The 19,052-nt window shown below is 38.1% G+C and overlaps 1 protein-coding gene across 1 annotated transcript in view; it reads left to right on the top strand.

Annotated features, from left to right (window-relative positions):
* Positions 1-15,453, top strand: part of Otc (ornithine transcarbamylase) — a 57,156-nt gene extending 41,703 nt beyond the window's left edge. Inside the window, exons 7-10 of the mRNA XM_048336335.1 lie at positions 6,272-6,325; positions 6,406-6,555; positions 9,042-9,179; positions 15,394-15,453. Coding sequence (XP_048192292.1) covers positions 6,272-6,325; positions 6,406-6,555; positions 9,042-9,179; positions 15,394-15,453 — 402 coding nt within the window. The remainder of the gene's footprint in view (positions 1-6,271; positions 6,326-6,405; positions 6,556-9,041; positions 9,180-15,393) is intronic.
* The last annotated feature ends 3,599 nt before the right edge of the window (positions 15,454-19,052 follow it).

Genomic DNA, 19,052 nt, shown 5'->3' with positions numbered 1-19,052 from the left:
CACAAGAAAATGAGCATAGTTGTTGCTTCTAAACTGAGGAATTAGAAGGTTCTAGGATATAGATTACTTTCACTGTATATCCTTTTATTATAATTGGAATTTTTATCTACATAAATGTTGGATTTATATTAAAACATAAATTCAAAAATAAACACGAGTTAAAGAACCATGCAGATCCCCCACTAAGAGCAGCCTCATTAAAAATATTCCCAGCAGGGGCTGGGGATATAGCCTAGTGGCAAGAGTGCCTGCCTCGGATACACGAGGCCCTAGGTTCGATTCCCCAGCACCACATATACAGAAAACGGCCAGAAGCGGCGCTGTGGCTCAAGTGGCAGAGTGCTAGCCTTGAGCGGGAAGAAGCCAGGGACAGTGCTCAGGCCCTGAGTCCAAGGCCCAGGACTGGCAAAAAAAAAAAAAAAATATTCCCAGCCACTTATTGAATAAATAGACCTTCAAAATGGTAACACTTTTGAAATTTATTTTTTTCAGACTCATAAAAATTCTGAATTGAGATTGTACATTTAATAATGTGGAGTTTGAGAGGTTTTATGTTCAATTTGAGTTTTTCAATTGGAGTCCCTCTGAAGACTTTAAAAAAATTGTATGTTAAAAAGAGATATGAGAGCTGGGAATGTGGCCTAGTAGTAGAGTGCCCACATAGCATGCAAAAAGCCCTGGGTTCGATTCCTCAGCACCACATAAACAGAAAAAGCCAGAAGTGGCGCTGTGGCTCAAGTGGTAGAGTGCTAGCCTTGAGCAAAAAGAAGCCAGGGACAGTGCTCAGGACCTGAGTTCTGAGTTGCCCCAGGACTGGCAAAAACAAAAACCAACAAACAAAAAGAAGTCTTTGGAAAGGAAATAAACAATTTTAAAAAACCAAACATTTCAAGCCAGCACTGGTAGTTCATGTCTTTAATCCTAGTAAATCAGGAGACTGAGATCTGAGGATCATGGTTCAAAGCCAGCCTGAGCAGGAAAGTCTGTGAAAATCTTATCTCCAATAAACTATTCAAAACAAAACAAGACAAATGGCACTGTGGCTCAGTTGGTACAGGGTTAGCCTTGAGCAGAGAGGCTCAGGGACAGTGCCCAGTCCCTGAGTTCAAGCCCCAGGACTGGCAAAAAATAAAAATAAGATTAAAAGCCATTGATTTATGGCAAAAATAGACTTAGCCCTTGTATTTAGAGAAAGCTGATCATAATGAGACATTTTGCACCAATGCCTCTGACTGATCATCTGTTTATTATTATCTTGATAGGCTCACTCTGAGAAGTTAAGGCATCCTGAATTGAATATGAGAGACCTACAAGTCTCTCCTTGCTTTTGCTCATTGAGCTTTAGTTGGTTATCTGCCAACTACCAAGAACATAAATTGCACAATGTGGGTTAATAGCTGAATTTCTCCAATAGGAGCACTCAAAACCTTGAGTTTTTCATGCACTTTTCAACCATTTTTTACCTCCACAAGTAGTTTAGACCAGGTTCCCCACAAGCAGATCTAATGGGAATCTGTGTACAGGTGATTTTTTTTCCTGAGGGTGACCTATGGGTACTGATGGGGACAGGACAGATTCCATGTTCCATTTACAGTGACTGTTTCCCTCAGAACTGGGAGATTTCTGGGGACAACAGTGCTAAAATTATAAGAGTCCTGAGCAAATTAGTTCCATATCAGGCCCAGACCCACCAAAAGTATTTTTGGCTACTCACCCATAAGTGAGCTATTGAGTGTAGTAAGTTAGGTCTCAGAGGTATCCCAAACTTGGATGAGATTGACAGACTTTCATCTTTGGAAACCAGTCCTGGGGGAAGAGCAGCAGGGAAAAGTGGGGTGTTAAATTCTCTGTCTCTTTTCATGAGAAAATCAACCTGGTAGCCAAAGTTGCCTTCTAAAGAAGATCTGAAAATACTAAGTATCAAAAACACAGGGGCCCGGCATTGGTGACATGCATCTGTAATAATCTTAGCTACTCAAGAGGCTGAGATCTGAGGATCACAGTTCAAAGCCAGTCTGGGCCAGAAAGTCCATGAGATTCTTATCTCTAGTTAACCACAAAAAAGCCAGAAGTAGTGCTGTGGCTCAAGTGGTAGAGAGCTAGCCTTGAGCACTGACAGGCTCAGAAACAGTGCTCAGGCCCTGAGTTTAAGCCCCAGCTTGGCAAAACCAACCAACCAACCAACCAACCAACAAACAAAACCCCACAAAATAGGTGAAGGGGAAAAAGCCATTAAAAGGATCATTTGAAGGAATCCAGATAGGACATCCACATCATTGCTTTCTCTAGAATAAAATGAAGAAATACAAAATCCCTTTCTCTAGAGTTTTTCCTGATTCAGTTCAGGCCAATGTATCTTGCTTCCATGCTTTCCTAGGATGACAATAACAAATTATACAAACCAAGTGGCTTAAAGCAACAGCAGTGTACTTGCTCATAATTCTGAGAACAGAAATTAGACAGAAAGGTATCATCACAGCCACATTGCATTTTCTACTTGGCTTGTGGGTGCATCATTCCAGTCTTTGCCTTCATTATCTTCCTCCTTTGGTCAGGTCTTCCTGTACAAACATCCCTCTTTTTTTTTTTTTTAATAACACCAGTATATTACATTTAGTCCCACAGTAATGACCTTCTTGTAGCTATTTGTATCATCAAAGTAAGGTCACATACAGAGGTCCAGAGTGGGCATAAATTTTGTTTTGTTTTGTTTTGTGGTGCTGGGCCTCATGTGTGCTCTGAATGTCCTCCATACCATTGAGCCACACCCTAGCTGTGGGTTGTGGACATCCTTTTTCTTTTCTTTTTTTTTTTTGCCAGTCTTGGGGCTTGAACTCAGGGCCTAGGCACTGTCTCTGAGCTTCTTTTGCTCAAGGCTAGCACTCTACCACTGGAGCCACAGTGCCACTTCTGGCTTTTTCTGTTTATGCGGTATTGAGGAACCGAACCCAGGGCTTCATGCATGCTAGGCAAGAACTCTACCACTAAGCCATATTCCCAGTCCCTAAATTGTAAATTTTTTTAGAACCATGTTCAACCCAGAGGAGAACTGGCAGGCATATGCATACTACAGATTAGAAAACTTTTGATGACTTAGGGAGATGACTCTTTCAACAGAGAATAAGTCTCCTTCACCTAACATAAACTAAAATGAAGGGTCAGATGTGACACCTGATTAGGGTGGCTTTTTGTCACCTTATTAGAAGGTTGAACACGCTTCAAATCTATTCTGAAGAAAGGCTTGTTTTAAGGCAAACTAAAATTGCATTTTGGATTGTACAGATGAAACATACATTCACAAAAATTTTTCCATAAGGTGCTTTTGGAAAAACTTTATTCTGTTGAAGAAATATATGCTTTAAACATTTTATTGCATGTCAAAGATGTTTTATTAACATCAAAGGAAAAATTCCAATATTACAGAGTAATTTCAGTATTGTTCTTATGCAGAGACTCATTTAAATGACAAAGAGTATAAACCCTAGTTAAATCATGATATGAGTAGGAGTCTTTTGAAACCTGCTGGAAAGTCTGATAGTGCAGATGTCAGTCCATCAATTTTTAAGTCTTCAATTGTTACAGAACTATTTCCTTTAAAGATAAAGGTAGGAGATTTATTGTAAATTTATGACATGCTGAAAAGTTCCAAGGCTGTAGCTAATCCATTTTCCCATTCTTCAACCAAAAATAACTTACATGTTGAAAAACTAATAATTTTACCCATGATTGTAAAATTACTTCATAAACTATCAATAATAATGATTTTAACATTGTTCTAATTGAATATTTAGGCTGAGCTCAGTTTGTTAATAACATCCTTCATATGATTTTTAAATTTATGTAAAGGCCAATGAATGAATTAATATTGAAAGATGAGATATGAGTAAAGAATTCCTCTCTGTAATCGAAGTCATGGCCCAGTGTATGCAAGGTTGGGTGATTTTCTAATTTCCAAACAGCTCTTTTGCTTCTCTAAATACTTATTGATTCCTCTCTAAGAATGATTATACTAAGAGAGTGCAAAACCTGCTCTCCAAAGGGAAGTCTACAATTTCAGGGCATTAGGCTTCTGAGGTAATATCCAAGTCTTTTTATTTATGTTCACAATATCAGTTAACAAATTATCAAGCCTTTCTTTTTTTTTTTTTTTTTTTTTTTTTTTGGCCAGTCCTGGGCCTTGGACTCAGGGCCTGAGCACTGTCCCTGGCTTCTTCCCGCTCAAGGCTAGCACTCCACCACTTGAGCCACAGCGCCGCTTCTGGCCGTTTTCTGTATATGTGGTGCTGGGGAATCGAACCTAGGGCCTCGTGTATCCGAGGCAGGCACTCTTGCCACTAGGCTATATCCCCAGCCCAAGCCTTTCTTAATTATTTTCCCTAAGCCTTCCTAAACAAGACTCCAAAATTCATGGCAATTTGAGATTTGTAAATGTGCTTAAAATGTCTGTAACCATCATCACCAACATCTTAGTAGTTTATGTTACAAGAATTTTGCAGTGAAAGTAAAAACTACATGAGACAATAATGTATACTTAAGCATAATTTCAAATGAAGAAACCTGGATATTCCTGTTGGGAAGCAGAATCTTAGGGTTTAATGTGCACACTGTGTAAGAATTTTATTTGAGTGTGACCTTGAAATCAGCAACTATGATTTAAAAAAATAAAAGGGAACGAAGCAATAGTGGGCAGAGGGAGAAATGGAACTACTACAATAACAATCTTGAAGCAGTCCTAACATCATTCTTGGTCAACCTATGGTGCATTCTGGATTTTATATCACCATTTGGAGCTGTCTGGAATTGGGCCAAGTAAGACAAGTTCTTTTTTTAAGACAGTTTTTTATACCCCTATCCTCATCAATCACTCATGAAATATGTGCCCCCGGAAAGACAGCAGACCTTGGGAGGGGTGGCTCTCTCTGCAGCTGACACAGTGCCCCAAAGAGGCTGACAGCTGAAGGCCATCTTCTAGCACTCCAGCAACTGGGGGAGGGGGTAATGTCCTTTAGTCATATTTATTCATGAAGTAGACATGGTGTGCATATCACAGCATTCACCACGATTCCCCACAATTTATAAAAATCAATTCATACTAAATGCTAAGAATTCAGGAAAATGTGAAGCGTTGAGGGAGGAGAGCATGAAAAGGGTATTTGACCTGACAAGACTTTGATATGGAGGGTCTGAAAGTGAGCCTGGCCTGAATTTTTGAGGAGGTGGTGTGTTCTGATGAAAATACCCAGGAAAAGACAGCAGCAGTGGTAGATGTTCAGAAGTAGAAGACTGTGATGGCAGAAAAGGACAAGATGTGTATGGGGATGACAGAATTGGCTTTTCTACAGCAAGCTATTGAGAATTAAAAGAAACAGATGCCAGGAATGTAGACCGAGAATCTTGATGCTCTTAATCAGCCTGGACTGAAGAAACAAGTTGCAAACATGGAAGGCTTAGAAGAAAAAAATTCTTGCTGTTGTGTACAGATTAGATTGGGGGATAAAGAGAGGGAGAATATGGGTGGGATTTGGGCTGTGTTTCCTGCCCTCCAGAAAGCCCCTTCAACCTAGAGCTGGGACATCGGAGAACAAGTAAAACTTAATAAGATAATCCTAAGAATGAATGCCTCCTGAAATTGTGTGCTCTATGTACCTCACTTTGCCTCACCAATTCATTCTAACAAATACATAATTTTAGGAAAAGACCATGTACTTGTTGTGCAAAAATAATTGTAACAAGCCCCCTACAAAAGATTAAGATGAGGTGGAGGGGGGAATCTGCTAGTATTTAGCTCAAGTGGTCATAGAGGGCTTTTCTGAGGAGGGCTTGTTCAAACAGACCTGAAAAATGTTATCCATATGGAATAGATGGGGGAAAGCATTTCAGATTTGAAAAGAACAGCATGTGGAAAAGTCTCAGGCAAAAACACATTAGGCTTTATAATTATGTATATAATCCTCTTAAGCTATTAGGGGAACAAGAAGAGGGCCTGCCAAGAGCTAGAAAGCACCAAACTCTGTTTGTCTTTATGACTGAAGAGGCCAAGCATAATTGAGGAAAGAAAGGAGCAATTAGCTGCCTCTTCAAATTCTGAAAGGCACTGTGACAGTCTCAAATTGTGGATACAAAAAGAAAATTTGAATCATCTGAACATGGCTAGGCTACATCTTTAGAAAGGGAAAAAGAGATAAACTATTCTTGAATATGGAATAGTACAGTAGAAGAAAATGTATGGAATGCAATTTCCTCAATAACAGTTCAATTCTTCCTCCTGCAGGGTTATGAGCCGGATCCTAATATAACCAAGCTGGCAGAACAGTATGCCAAGGAGGTATGCTCCCTTTGTGGAAAGCTAGACTTGTCTTTCTCTGTCTCATGAAACTGTTTAACCAGCATGCTTCTCTATGCTAGAATGGTACCAAACTGTTGCTGACGAATGATCCATTGGAAGCAGCGAATGGAGCCAATGTATTAATTACAGACACGTGGATAAGCATGGGACAAGAAGAAGAAAAGAAAAGGCGGCTCCAGGCTTTCCAAGGTTACCAGGTTACAATGAAGGTACAAATTGATACCTCTCTGAAGGTTCATTAATTCCATTTATAATGGCTGGAACCATCTACTTCATTCACTTTAGGAAGGACAGACTGTCCTTTTAAACTCTCAAAAGGACTCACTGGATTTACCCTCCAGGGGTTTCTGTCTTCTCAAAGATTTAGCTGTGTCCTTTTGGAAAGACACTTTTTGTGCTAGATAAAGGGATCTGAAACCCAGGCCATGGAGAGAAGTTTTCCCCCTCTGTCCACTGAAGAAGTATCACGATACTTTACTCAGTGTATGCTTCAAGAGATCAGCTTATTTTTTGAGACAGGCTGTTTTTGTTTTTGTTGTTGTTGCTGTTTGCATTCTGCACTGAGAAAAGTCCTATCTGACTAGTCCTTGCTTCTTCTGTTTTCTAAAGATCCCTTCATGCGTTTAATTTTGTCAACTACCTCCAGGGCATGCCGAGGAGACTCTCATTCAATCTTTTACCTTCCAGAATGTGGAAGCTGCCTGTCTCCAACTTGAGCAGGCATCAGAATCACCTAAAGGTATTAATAGGCAGCTGGCTACCCACTCCCCTCTACCTCAGGGATTCTGATGCAGTAGATCAGAGACCTGAGAATTGCTATTGCTATCTCGTTTCTAAGTGATTTAGAGAGCCACTGTTTTAGAAGACTATCCTGAAAGATGAGGGCAAGCTAGAGTTTTGTCATCAACATGACTTAATCTACTTTGATCACGAGAGTGATTAAATACAGTAAATTGATAAAGTAATACATCAACACAAGTTTCTTATTGTGACATAGCAAATAGAATGGAGATTTGCAAAATAGACAGAAATAGCTCTCCCTACCTCCTTTGCAGTGATTATTCCCAGAGCTAGGCACTATGTACTAATGTTATGTATCTTTCTCCATACCTCTCCTATAAATTTATACATGTAGGCCAGTATGCACACAGCTATTGATATCTAAATGATATTTTAGATATATTACTTTGACTTACTTTTACAGATCAACAAACTGTAGATCTTCTTGTTCATTCATTTCAATATTTTTTCATCCTTTTAAAAATTGCTAATGCTTTATTTCATGCATACCTTGGGTACTTTTCTAGTGCTGAGTCTGTAGGCTTGAGAAACAGTCATTTTACATGACAGGTACCAATGTTACTCCTTTTTCATGTCATTTCGCTGGTATTTTAGAAACTCTATTGTTCTGAACTTGGAGCAAGGGTGGGAAGTAAAACAAAATTTTAGCACAAAGGCAGTAATTTTGAGGTAGGAAAGTATAAAGAAAGGTAGCTTTTGAATCTGTAAATACATAGTGGAAATGGACAGGAAAATGTAACTTACAGGAATTATATTTGCATTAAGAATGAAATATCTACCGCGCTGTATTCATAATCCTATTTAATGTATTTCATTCCTTTGTGCTTTTTGTCAAAGTTGTTTTTATTTGTGACAAGGTGTGCTTCAAGTGCCAAAAATTATCACTTGGAAAGAAGTTTAGATTATACTATTGCATAAAAGCAACTTTAAAAATGTATTTCGAGATGTGATTGGTGACTTTTGTTATCAACCACATATTACAGGAACATATTTTATTCTCTCACTAGACAAAAAATCAGAAAACTGAATGATGGTTTCCTGAAGCTAAAAAGTTAACTATGGTCAGTGACTCATGCCTACAATCCTAGCTACTCAAGGAGGCTGACAGCTGAGAATCATCATTTAAAGCCAGCCTGGGAAGAAAAATCTAGGCGACTCATCTCCAATTAACCAGCAAAAAATCAAGAACTACAAGTGTGGTTCAAGTGCTAGTGAGAACTAGCTCATTTTCTGACAAGCAGTATAGGTTATGTAACTCTTCTTACCTTTTTGAAATTATAAAAGCCCATAATTCAGTGCTCAGTATAAACTAGGCATTCAAAAACAATCTTATTCCTTTAATCCTCTCCTCCTTTCATTCTTTTCTTAATGACTTGAAAGTGAAATGGCTGAGCAATAGTCCAAGCCTGTGAGTTCAAGTTCTAGTACTGTCACAGAAGATTTTTTTGAAAGTGACTATGGAGTTCCTCGAGTTGAAAGAATTATTATTATTATTATTATTATTATTATTATTATTATTATTATTATTTTGCCAGTCCTGGGGCGTGGACTCAGGGCCTGAGCACTGTCCCTGGCTTCCTTTTTGCTCAAGGCTAGCACTCTGCCACTTGAGCCACAGCACCTCTTCTGGCAGTTTTCTAGAAATGTGGTGCTGGAGAATTGAACCCAGGGCTTCATGTATACGAGGCAAGGTCTCTTGCCACTAGGCCATATTCCCAACCCCGAGTTGAAAGAATTATATACATTTACTTTAGGTGTCTTGCCCTTTACGCTTCCTCTTTGTTCTTTGTATTGATCTGTGAATTCAGGCCATATGTGTTTTGAAATACTGAAGAAGATATATGTGATTGTTGCATACAATAATCAAAACATGATTTTACCCCTGTTTCTGTAGACTGCTAAAGTTGCTGCTCCTGACTGGACTTTTTTACACTGCTTGCCCAGAAAGCCAGAAGAAGTGGATGATGAGGTGTTTTATTCTCCACGATCATTAGTATTCCTAGAGGCAGAAAACAGAAAATGGACAATCATGGTAAGCAAGAAATGAGGAATCGAAAGATAAAAAATTTTCTATGTGGTCTGACTTGGCCATGCATGCTTCTTGGTAAATAATAAACAACCAAGATTATCCAGCTGTATTACTTACTTACATGACATCTATTTTTGCCCAGAAAGTTCATAATAGATCATTATTTCTCATTAGCATTTATAGTGTATTTTAATGGAATAAAATTGATCCCCTTCCAAATGGACAAACTTTAATCAAAATCCTTAGTGCCCTTGATTGGCCTGAGAACTAGCTGCTATTTTCTGCTAACCGTTATAGGTTGTATGACTCTTATTTTCTACTCTGTTTGAAATTATAGAAGCCTTTACTTCAGTGTCCAATATAAAATAGGCTTTAAAAAAGTCTATTCCTTCTTTTCCTTCTTTCATGCCTTTTTTATGATTTGACCAGATAATTGTTTTAGTTCTCTACTTAAATTTGGCCAGAAAAATCCATTTGGTTTTAGCTAAAAAACATTTTTAAAATTCATGGAAAATTTTATTTTACGTTATTAGTCCTGTTCACTTAAGTCCACTAGTCATCTTCATTACTGTCATTCTAGGAAATATTAACCTTAAGTCTGTGTTTTACAATATTCCTCTGGAAGACTGAATAATCACATGTCATACATTAGCTCCACTATTTTTCAGTTTTAAGTGATTTAACAGATCTCAATTGACATATTAGCAAGAGTTCTACTTGCAAACAATAGCATCCATTCTAGGTGGATTAATGGAAAGGAATTTATTAAAATATATTTATGAGTTCTCAGAACTCTCAAGAAAGGGGAATGGGGCTGTGAATAATTTTTAGACACCACATAGCTATGCACAATATATGCAGGAAAATGGCTCCAAAATGTTATAGACTTTTTTATAACCAGAAAACCATTGATATTTGCCACTCACAGCCTGGTTCCTAAGGCTATTGAAAATTAGATGCTACTTCATAACTGCTGTGTTTGCCAGGCACCAGTGTTGCATACCTGTAATTCTAGCAACTCAGGAGGCTGAGTGAGATCTGAGGATCACTGTTCAAAGCCAGGCAGAAAAGTCCATGAGACACTTATCTCCAATTAACCACCAGAAAACTGCAAGTGGTGTTGTGGCTCAAGTGGTAGGTCGCTAGCCTTGAGCTGAAGAGCTCAGGGACAGCACCTAGGCCCAGAGTTCAAGCCCTACAACCCACCAAAACACACACACACACACACACACACACACACAAACACACACACACACACACACACACACACACACACACCTACCTCACTCCTGTGGTTGTAACAGGATACTTATACCTGCATATGGAGCAGTATATCTAGTCTTTCAGAAAATGCCTTCCACTACATGCTCTTTTCATATGTGCCCAAGTCCCATATGTACCATAGCTGAAATGGTTTCTTGGAAATGTAGTGCTTAGCTTTTATTCTTTTCTCTTCTCTTCTCTTCTCTTCTCTTCTCTTCTCTTCTCTTCTCTTCTCTTCTCTTCTCTTCTCTTCTCTTCTCTTCTCTTCTCTTCTTCTCCCCTCCCCTCCCCTCCCCTCCCCTCCCCTCCCCTCCCCTCCCCTCCCCTCTCCTCCCCTCTCTTCCGCTCTCCTCTCACTGGTCCTAGGGCTTGAACTCAGGGCCTGGGCTGTGTCTCTGAGCCTCTGTGTGCTTAAGGCTAGCACTCTACCACTTGAGCCACAGTACTACTTCTGGCTTTTTCTGACTAGTATAGTAGACATAAGAATGTCACGGACTTTCCCAACTGGGCTTGCTTTGAACTGTGATCCTCAGATCTCAACCTCCCCAGTAGCTAGGAAGTGTTTAGCTTTTAATCTCTGGAAAGGACTGCCTGCTAATTACTTAGACAATCTGTAAATAAAAACAGTTATTGTGGACATTAAATAATGTATGTAAAGACTTTAGTACATTGCCTAATACATTTAAATGATATCATCATAATTATCAGAAGCAGCTTATTCATTGCTGATCTGATGCAGTGAATAGCAAGTGTTCAAACTCCATTGTAGCTGCTGAAAAGCCAATCATTACTGCCTTTTGTAGTAATGGTCCTCAATTTGTCAAAACAAGGATTTTTTAATGCATCTTTCTAGCTTTCCACCACTACACACTGACTTTGGAAAAAATGTCAATTGTCCTATCATTTTAGACCATGCTTCAGGGTGCACTTAAATCATATAGGTATGTATGTAAGTGCAGATTCAGATTTAATAGGCTTCAGATGAGGTCCAACATTCACTATTTATAGTAAGCACTATACTATTACTATTTATAGTAAATTAATTCAGGTGTCCTGTGCACAGACCACTTTTTCAATAGCAAAACCTAGATGATGAAAATGAAAATAGGAGTTTTCTCTTCCACCTTAAGAAGGAACTTTTTTCCCCCTCAAGCCATCTGTCATCAGATTGTAATATATGATGCAAAGATAAACCAACCGAACCAATTAAAATAGATTGTAGAAATTCAGGGGAAATTTTTTTCTTACAATCTCAGTTATAGAAATGCTTTACATTTCCAAATTTTTAGAGCTTATTATACATCTATACATTCAATTTATTTAAAAACTTGATGCACAATGAAATAACATTATTGAAATGTTTGAGGACAGACCCATTTTTGTCCACTTCTTTCAACTCACCATTCTTCTGAGATGCCCACTATTATTCCAAAAAAAATTTTAGACAAGCCAGACAATGGCTCATGCTTGTAATCCTAGCTACTGAGGAGGCTGAGATATGAGAATCTGGGTTCAAAGCCAGCCTGGAGACTCATCTCCAATTGACCACCAGGGAACTAGAATTGGCACTGTGGCTCAAGTGGAAGAGTGCTAGCCTTGAGCCAAAGAAGCTCAGGGACAGGGCCCAAGTAAGCCCTGAGTTCAAGCCTCAGGACCCACAAAAATAAATTAGAGAAATCAAGAAGCAGAATCATGTTAAAATGAAGGTAGAGAGTTTAAAATATGCTAAACTGAGATTGAAGAGAACTACTATATTAGCTTAATACTAGTCATCTATGTTGTCATGGATAAACATTATCTCTGTAAATCCCAGTTTCCTCTTCCATAAAATAAGTAGATTGTGACCCATTCAGATGGAAAATGAGTTTTAATCTTAGGTCAATAATCTCATCAACAGGCTACTTGGAAAAGGATCTGAGTCTGCATACAGTAGGAGACTGAGTGGCAAGTGGTGTAACTATTTTGAGTGTGCTGGCATGCTACTGGAAAGATGACAACACATATGTTATACTCTTGTCCAGCAGCTAGGTGATTTGGAGGTCTTTTAGAGTTGAAGCTAGTGCAGCAACCATACTGTCCAAGCATCTACTCTGTACAAGGTCTTCTTTTATGCATTATATATCTTTAAAAAGTGAAAATAAATAATAGCATACAATCTCATCATAAGATGCAGTCAAAAATTGCATAAAAATTTCAAGAAGGATGAAATATTAGAGATTTTTCTTTTATAGGCAAAGCTTATTTAGAATGGCACTTAGGCTCCATAATACTGTGGCCGATTTTTCTGTTAAGGGATATTGGCTACCTCTATGACTATTCTATCAAATACACCGCTGCTAGGCACTTATAAATATACTTAAATTTAAATTCAATACAACTGAGTCAAATCCTCTGTCATTTAACCACAAACTCCACATTAATTGCTTAATACTAGTGGCTACCATACAGAGAGACAATGGTTTTTTTGTTGTTGTTGTTTTTGCCAGTCCTGGGCCTTGAACTCAGGACCTGGTCACTGTTCCTGACCTTCTTTTGCTCAAGGCCAGCACTCTACCACTTGAGCCACAGTGCTACTTCCGGCTTTTTGTGTTTATGTGGTACTGAGGAATTGAACCTAGGGCTTCATGCATGCTAGGCAAGTACTCTACTAAGTACTAAGCCACATTCCCAGCCCCAAGAGAACATTTTCTTCACTGCAGATAGTTGAATTGGAAAACACTACATTAGGAACTCACTTTTTTCATACTCCTCATTTATAATTGGGATGGAAAGAAGGAAAAACACAATCTGGCCTCCATTTGTAAGATGCCTGCCACAACTGATGTAAGATATTTAACTAAAAGAGCTTATTCCTAAAGTACATAACAACTTGAATGCCAAAGTTTATAATTTGAGCAACCAGAGTAATTTTGTTAAGGTCTCCATGCTGGCTAATTTCCCAGTGCTCTGTTAGAGCACTCTACTGATCACATTATTCACAGGCCCTTGGATTCCTTTGTATAAAGTAAAAACAAAACCCACTCTTTTCTCCCCACAAAGCTTAAAATTTGTGTTTTTCACAGGTAGATTTCTTCTACTGCCTATCCAATGTTATTGTGAAACTAATGTTCCCTAATTGAATTCAGGAAAATTGCTAACTAACACTTCAAAATACTACTATCTTGGTGACCTATGGGTGCATAACACAGTTGTGAATGCAACTCATAATATTTATAATATTTTACTTTTCTCTAAGCTAAGGTTGCCAAGATAAAATACAGGGTCTCCAATTAAATTTGAATTTCAGATAAACAAGGAATATATTTTAGAATAAGCATGTCAGATGCAGTACTTAAAACATACTTGCACTTAAAAATGTGTTTATCTGAAATCCCAGTCTGGCAATTCTGCCCAATTCTAATTTTTTGACTTGAAAATAAGCTTGACATTTTCAGTAATGGAACAACAAAGCAGAACCTAAGATATGCTCCCAAGTATCCACAAAAAGGCTTAAAACCTTTTTGACTTGTTATGTTTGTAATGTATATGTTTTTAATGCCAGAGTTTGGCCTTCTGAGACCCTTCTTGTCATCCAGACCTTGCCTTAAATGTCACGCCGTAGCCAGGTCTTCCCAGTTTGTCCACTCTTAAATGCTTTTAAAAAATCTGCTCTGAAATGTTTATTTTCTAGAGATACCACCTAGTATTTTATTTGTCTGTTTTCTGCCTGTCCCTCACTAAAATGAAAATGTCCTTTATAAGAAGATATTGGCTTTAGAATATAGACTTTAGAAAATAAGTCAAAATTTTGGTTTACTGTGATCTTGGACAAGTCCCTTAATTTCTATATACCCAGTTTACTCAAGTGAAAATGAGGATACAAATAGAAACAAGTCAATAAACCCAAAGGATTCAATTATGTAAGGGCCTTCTGAGCATTGTAGGTTCCAACTTTCAACATCAATACTCCTACATTCTTCATCTGTATTTTACAACTCTAAGTACTTCACAGACTAGGAAAAGATATTAGAACAGGAAGATGTCTATAAAACACTCAGTGCAGAGCCTGGTACATAGTAACTGTGTAATTAATATATCCAGTAAATGCATTTGAAATACAAGACTTGCACATCTCATATAACTTAAGGACACCTATCCGGTATAGAAATATAAGAACAAGTATGGGATAAGTGGTAAAACTGCTTTGTAAGTAGAAGCCACCTTTGGAAGTCATTGTATTGAATGAAACCTTGCACAGTGCCTGGCAAATATTTTTGACTAAAACAATAAAGTATTGAGTATCCTGCCTGGTTCCCATTAAGCATTAAATAATATATTCACTGCTCCATATATGATTGTCATGCATCCAATATATGATTGTGACTGTCACTAGTATGGAGATTGGAGGGAGCAAAAGTAAAGGTTATTATTGGTGGCTTACAGCCCTAGGGGAAGGTATGCTTTTAGCTAGAGTTAATACTCTTTTAAGAGGACAAATATTCAGCAAAAATTGCTGGTTAATACCAATAGTTTCTTCTTATTATTTTACATAGGATTTATCCTGAGCTATCTAGGTTGCAAGGTTACTAAGCCACAGTATAAACATAAGAAACTGGGAAAGGAGGGATTATATTTCTCTAAGAACAGTCAATACTTGGGTCCTAAATTATGACTGGAAACTCCAAGCACAGCAACTACCATGGTATCACATTTCAACTCTCTGACCTGGAATGAGGCCTAAGTAAGCATGATGTTTGTGTATATATTTGGATCAACATACTCCCTTGGGAGCTTTCTTTATTCATATAAAAATAAATATCAGTTCAGAAAAGCCCCTTATCTTTTCCTTGAGAAAACACATTTTAACTCTAGGCCTGCAGAACTAAAACCTAGCCCTCCCTCCTTAGATCACAAAGAAGATGATTGCTAATACTTATTTCTTTGTTCCTTATCTTTCTTTATTGTGTCATTTCAGGCTGTCATGGTGTCTCTGCTGACAGACTACTCACCTACGCTTCAGAAGCCAAAGTTTTGATGCTGTGATGATTATCAAGAGTAAACAATGTTCTTTGATATCAGAATAAATCAGTTTATGGGGAAAAGAGAATTTCCCCTATAAATAAATCTCTAATATGTACTGTGGGTCGCTGTATGCTACTACTTTGTCATTATTAAACCTTCCTGACACCTCTTAAACAGCTGATGGACCATAATACACCGTTTGAATTGTTTTAAACTCTCTAATTCACAATTTCATAGTGGCATTTGTTTATCATATTATCATATACATTTGCTTCAACTATGCATATAATATTGTGTACGTAATGTCTAATCATTAAGTGTAATCTAGGCTTATTGCCTTAAAATTGATCACCCATGCTAATTTATAAGTAAACATTTACCAGGTAGTTAACTACTGGTAGATCTGTGGACTCTGTTCATGTCCCCTGTGACCAACAGGGAAATCAAATAGCAAATCCTGATGACACATTGAAGTTGTCAAGTTAATGAAGGAAGATAGCTACTAATAGAGACTTACCATGACATTCTTCTAAAACAATTCTCACTGTGCTCAGGCTATTTTTCCAATTATTTCTGGACAAGAGGGCAGTTCTTCATGAGCATGTATCTCACCTTCTCCGTAAGGAATACTTAATTCTTTTAGCCAAAAAGAAAGTCTTTGCTAGCAAGTGGTAAAGCCACTTGCCTACTCAGGAGCATGAGACACATGAGAGAGCAACACCTTACATTCAGATGTTTCCAGCAGGAACAATTTGTTTTTCTATCTGTGGTTTAGCATGTATCTGTTCACACCATGCGCTGAATATTTCCATAATGCGAAAGTTATTACTTGCTACATTTATGCCAATCATTTTCTTCAGTTTTCCTTCAGAAAAACCAAAATTTACATTGTTGGAATTTTTTCTAAAAGGTATTTTATTTTTTAATTTTTTAAATTAAATTGTATTGACAAGGTGATGTACAGAGGGGGTGCAGTTACATAATAAGGTAATGAGTACATTTCTTGTCTTATTTGTTACACTCTCCCTCAACATTGTTGATTTTTTTTTAATGTTTATTTTTTTTGCCAGTCCTGGGCCTTGGACTCAGGGCCTGAGCACTGTCCCTGGCTTCTTCTTGCTCAAGGCTAGCACTCTGCCACTTGAGCCACAGCACCACTTCTGGCCGTTTTCTGTATATGTGGTGCTGGGGAATCGAACCCAGGGCCTCATGTACACGAGGCAAGCTCTCTCACCACTAGGCCATATCCCCAGCCCACATTGTTGAAATTTTAAGAGCAGATTCCTCTTAGAGATGATTACAATTTTTACTGTTCAAATTGTTATAAGTTGGAATGTTTAGTAAGTGTTAAAACAACATGAATGGAACTTTTTTTCTTTTCTTTTTCTGCCAGTCCTGGAGCTTGGACTCAGGGCCTGAGCACTGTCCCTGGCTTCTTTTTGCTCAAGGCTAGCACTCTGCCACTTGAGCTACAGTGCCACTTCTGGCCGTTTTCTATATATGTGGTGCTGGGGTATTGAACCCAGGGCTTCAGGTATACTGAGGCAAACACTCTTGCCACTAGGCCATGTTCCCAGCCCCATGAATGCAACTTTTTTTAGGCAGGGTCTTAAGTATGTAGCTCAACATGACCTTAAACTTGTGATTTTCCTACTTCAGCCTACTGAGTACTGGGATTACAAGTATTTACAATATCTGGGCTAAACTTTGTAAAAATAACACATTTTACAGAGAGCAAGATAATGCAATTTCCTTTTTATTTTGCTTCTAGTCTTAGAAGAATGTTTATATGCTATTTGACTAAAATCTTCAGACATCTCTGACTTAAATGAGTAATCAAGAGATAACTACAAATTATAATTGTAAAAAAGATATGATAAAACATAGTTTGTGAGAGATAGCTTATAATGTTGCAAAATTCAAATAATTTCCAGTAAATGTCAAAGGTTACTTTTATATTGGTAGTAATTTATTGGAAGCAGTTAAGAAGGCCAGGCACTGGTGGGTCATGCCTGTAATCCTAGCTTCTCAGGAGGCTGAGATCTGAGAATCATGGTTCAAAGCCAGCCTAGGCAAGAAAGGCAATAAGCTTTTCTGTAATAAATACAGAAAAACAGACGTGGTATTGTGGTTCATAGTGGTAAGGTGCTAGCCTTGAGCAAAATAGCTGAAGGAGAGCACCCAAGCTCTGAGTTCATGCTCCATGGCTGACAAACAGAAAGAAAAAAGAAAAAGAAAGAGAAAGACTTAATGGAATAGCTTCTTTTAGCAAAGAATATGAGAATAATTTACTCAGAAGGTATCATGTGGGTAATGGACTCTCACTGTCAAACTGCCTACAAAGAAAGGAGTATCCTTCGATATACCAAATGCTTTCCAATGGCAGGAGGTTTTTTCCTGGTTAGTCTTTGAGCCAAATGTATGGTCTAAGTTTCTTCCTTCAATCAAAGAATTTCCAACCATTTTCTTTCCAAAACTGCAGTCACTTTTTCCTCAAAATGTCTCCAAGCTTTTCTTTTTCATGTGTACACAATTTAACATCCTTTTCAAATCAAACTGGTAGGAGTCTATTCATTTTTAAAAACTTTTCTCTGTAGAAATTATATCATCAGAGAAAAGAAAACAGTGAAGGAATGTTGTCTTAATTTTTGTAAAAGTATTTTATCTTCTCTTTCTTAGAAATATTCCTACCTAATTCCTTTTTGTTGTTGTTGTTCAGTACTGAGGTTGAACTCAGGGCCTTGTGTTGCTAGGCAGTAGATGAACCAGTCCTTTTTTGAGCTAGTTATTTTTTTAAATTTAATTTTATTGCCAAGGTGATGTACAGAGGGGTTACAGTTACATACATAAGATAGTGAATACATTTCTTGTCAAACTTGTTATCCCCTCCATCATTTTTTCTCCCAATTTCCCTCCCCACACTCCTGGTTATTTTTTAGATAAGGTCTAGCCTCATGACCAGGCACATGTGTAGACCAACCAGTCCACCTTCCTTAGGCTTCCTATCATGAATAAGATTTAATTGGCATAGACCATCATGCCTAAATTGAAGAGTGCTCAAATATATGCCTGAGCTAGCCTTGAAGGGAGATCCTTCCAAGTAACTAGGATTACAAGCATAAGCAACCAAAACCCAGCCCTTACTAATTTTTCAGTGTAACTACTGCAACTCCAAAGATTAACAAAAACACTAGCAAAAAGTGGATGCCAGTAGCGCACACTTCTAACCCTAGCTACACAGGAGGCTGAGATCTGAGTATTATGGCTTGAAGCCAGCTTGGGCAGGAACCACTAAAAAGCCAGAGGTAGAGCTGTGGCTAAAGTGGTAGAGCTCTGAGTTCAAGCTTCAGTACTGGTGTGTGTGCACGCATGTGCACACACACATTCACACACCCCAACATAGCAATGACCCATGGGTCTGGTCTGGCCTATATAAGAAATCCTATCCACTTAATGTTACTAGTCAAGAGTTCTTTTCTTTCAGGCTTTCTCCACTCTTAACATTGGGGATAGAAACCACAAGTTATAACATTGTAATAATTTCCATGTAGAGAACATTCTACTACTAGACTTGAGCCACAGAGCCACTTCTGGATTTTTCTGTTTATATGG

This window comes from Perognathus longimembris, chromosome 28, assembly GCF_023159225.1.
Source record: "Perognathus longimembris pacificus isolate PPM17 chromosome 28, ASM2315922v1, whole genome shotgun sequence".
In the NCBI taxonomy this organism is placed as follows: domain Eukaryota; kingdom Metazoa; phylum Chordata; class Mammalia; order Rodentia; family Heteromyidae; genus Perognathus; species Perognathus longimembris.
The sequence above is the reverse complement of the archived record's forward strand: the minus strand, read 5'-3'. Positions and strand labels throughout refer to the sequence as shown.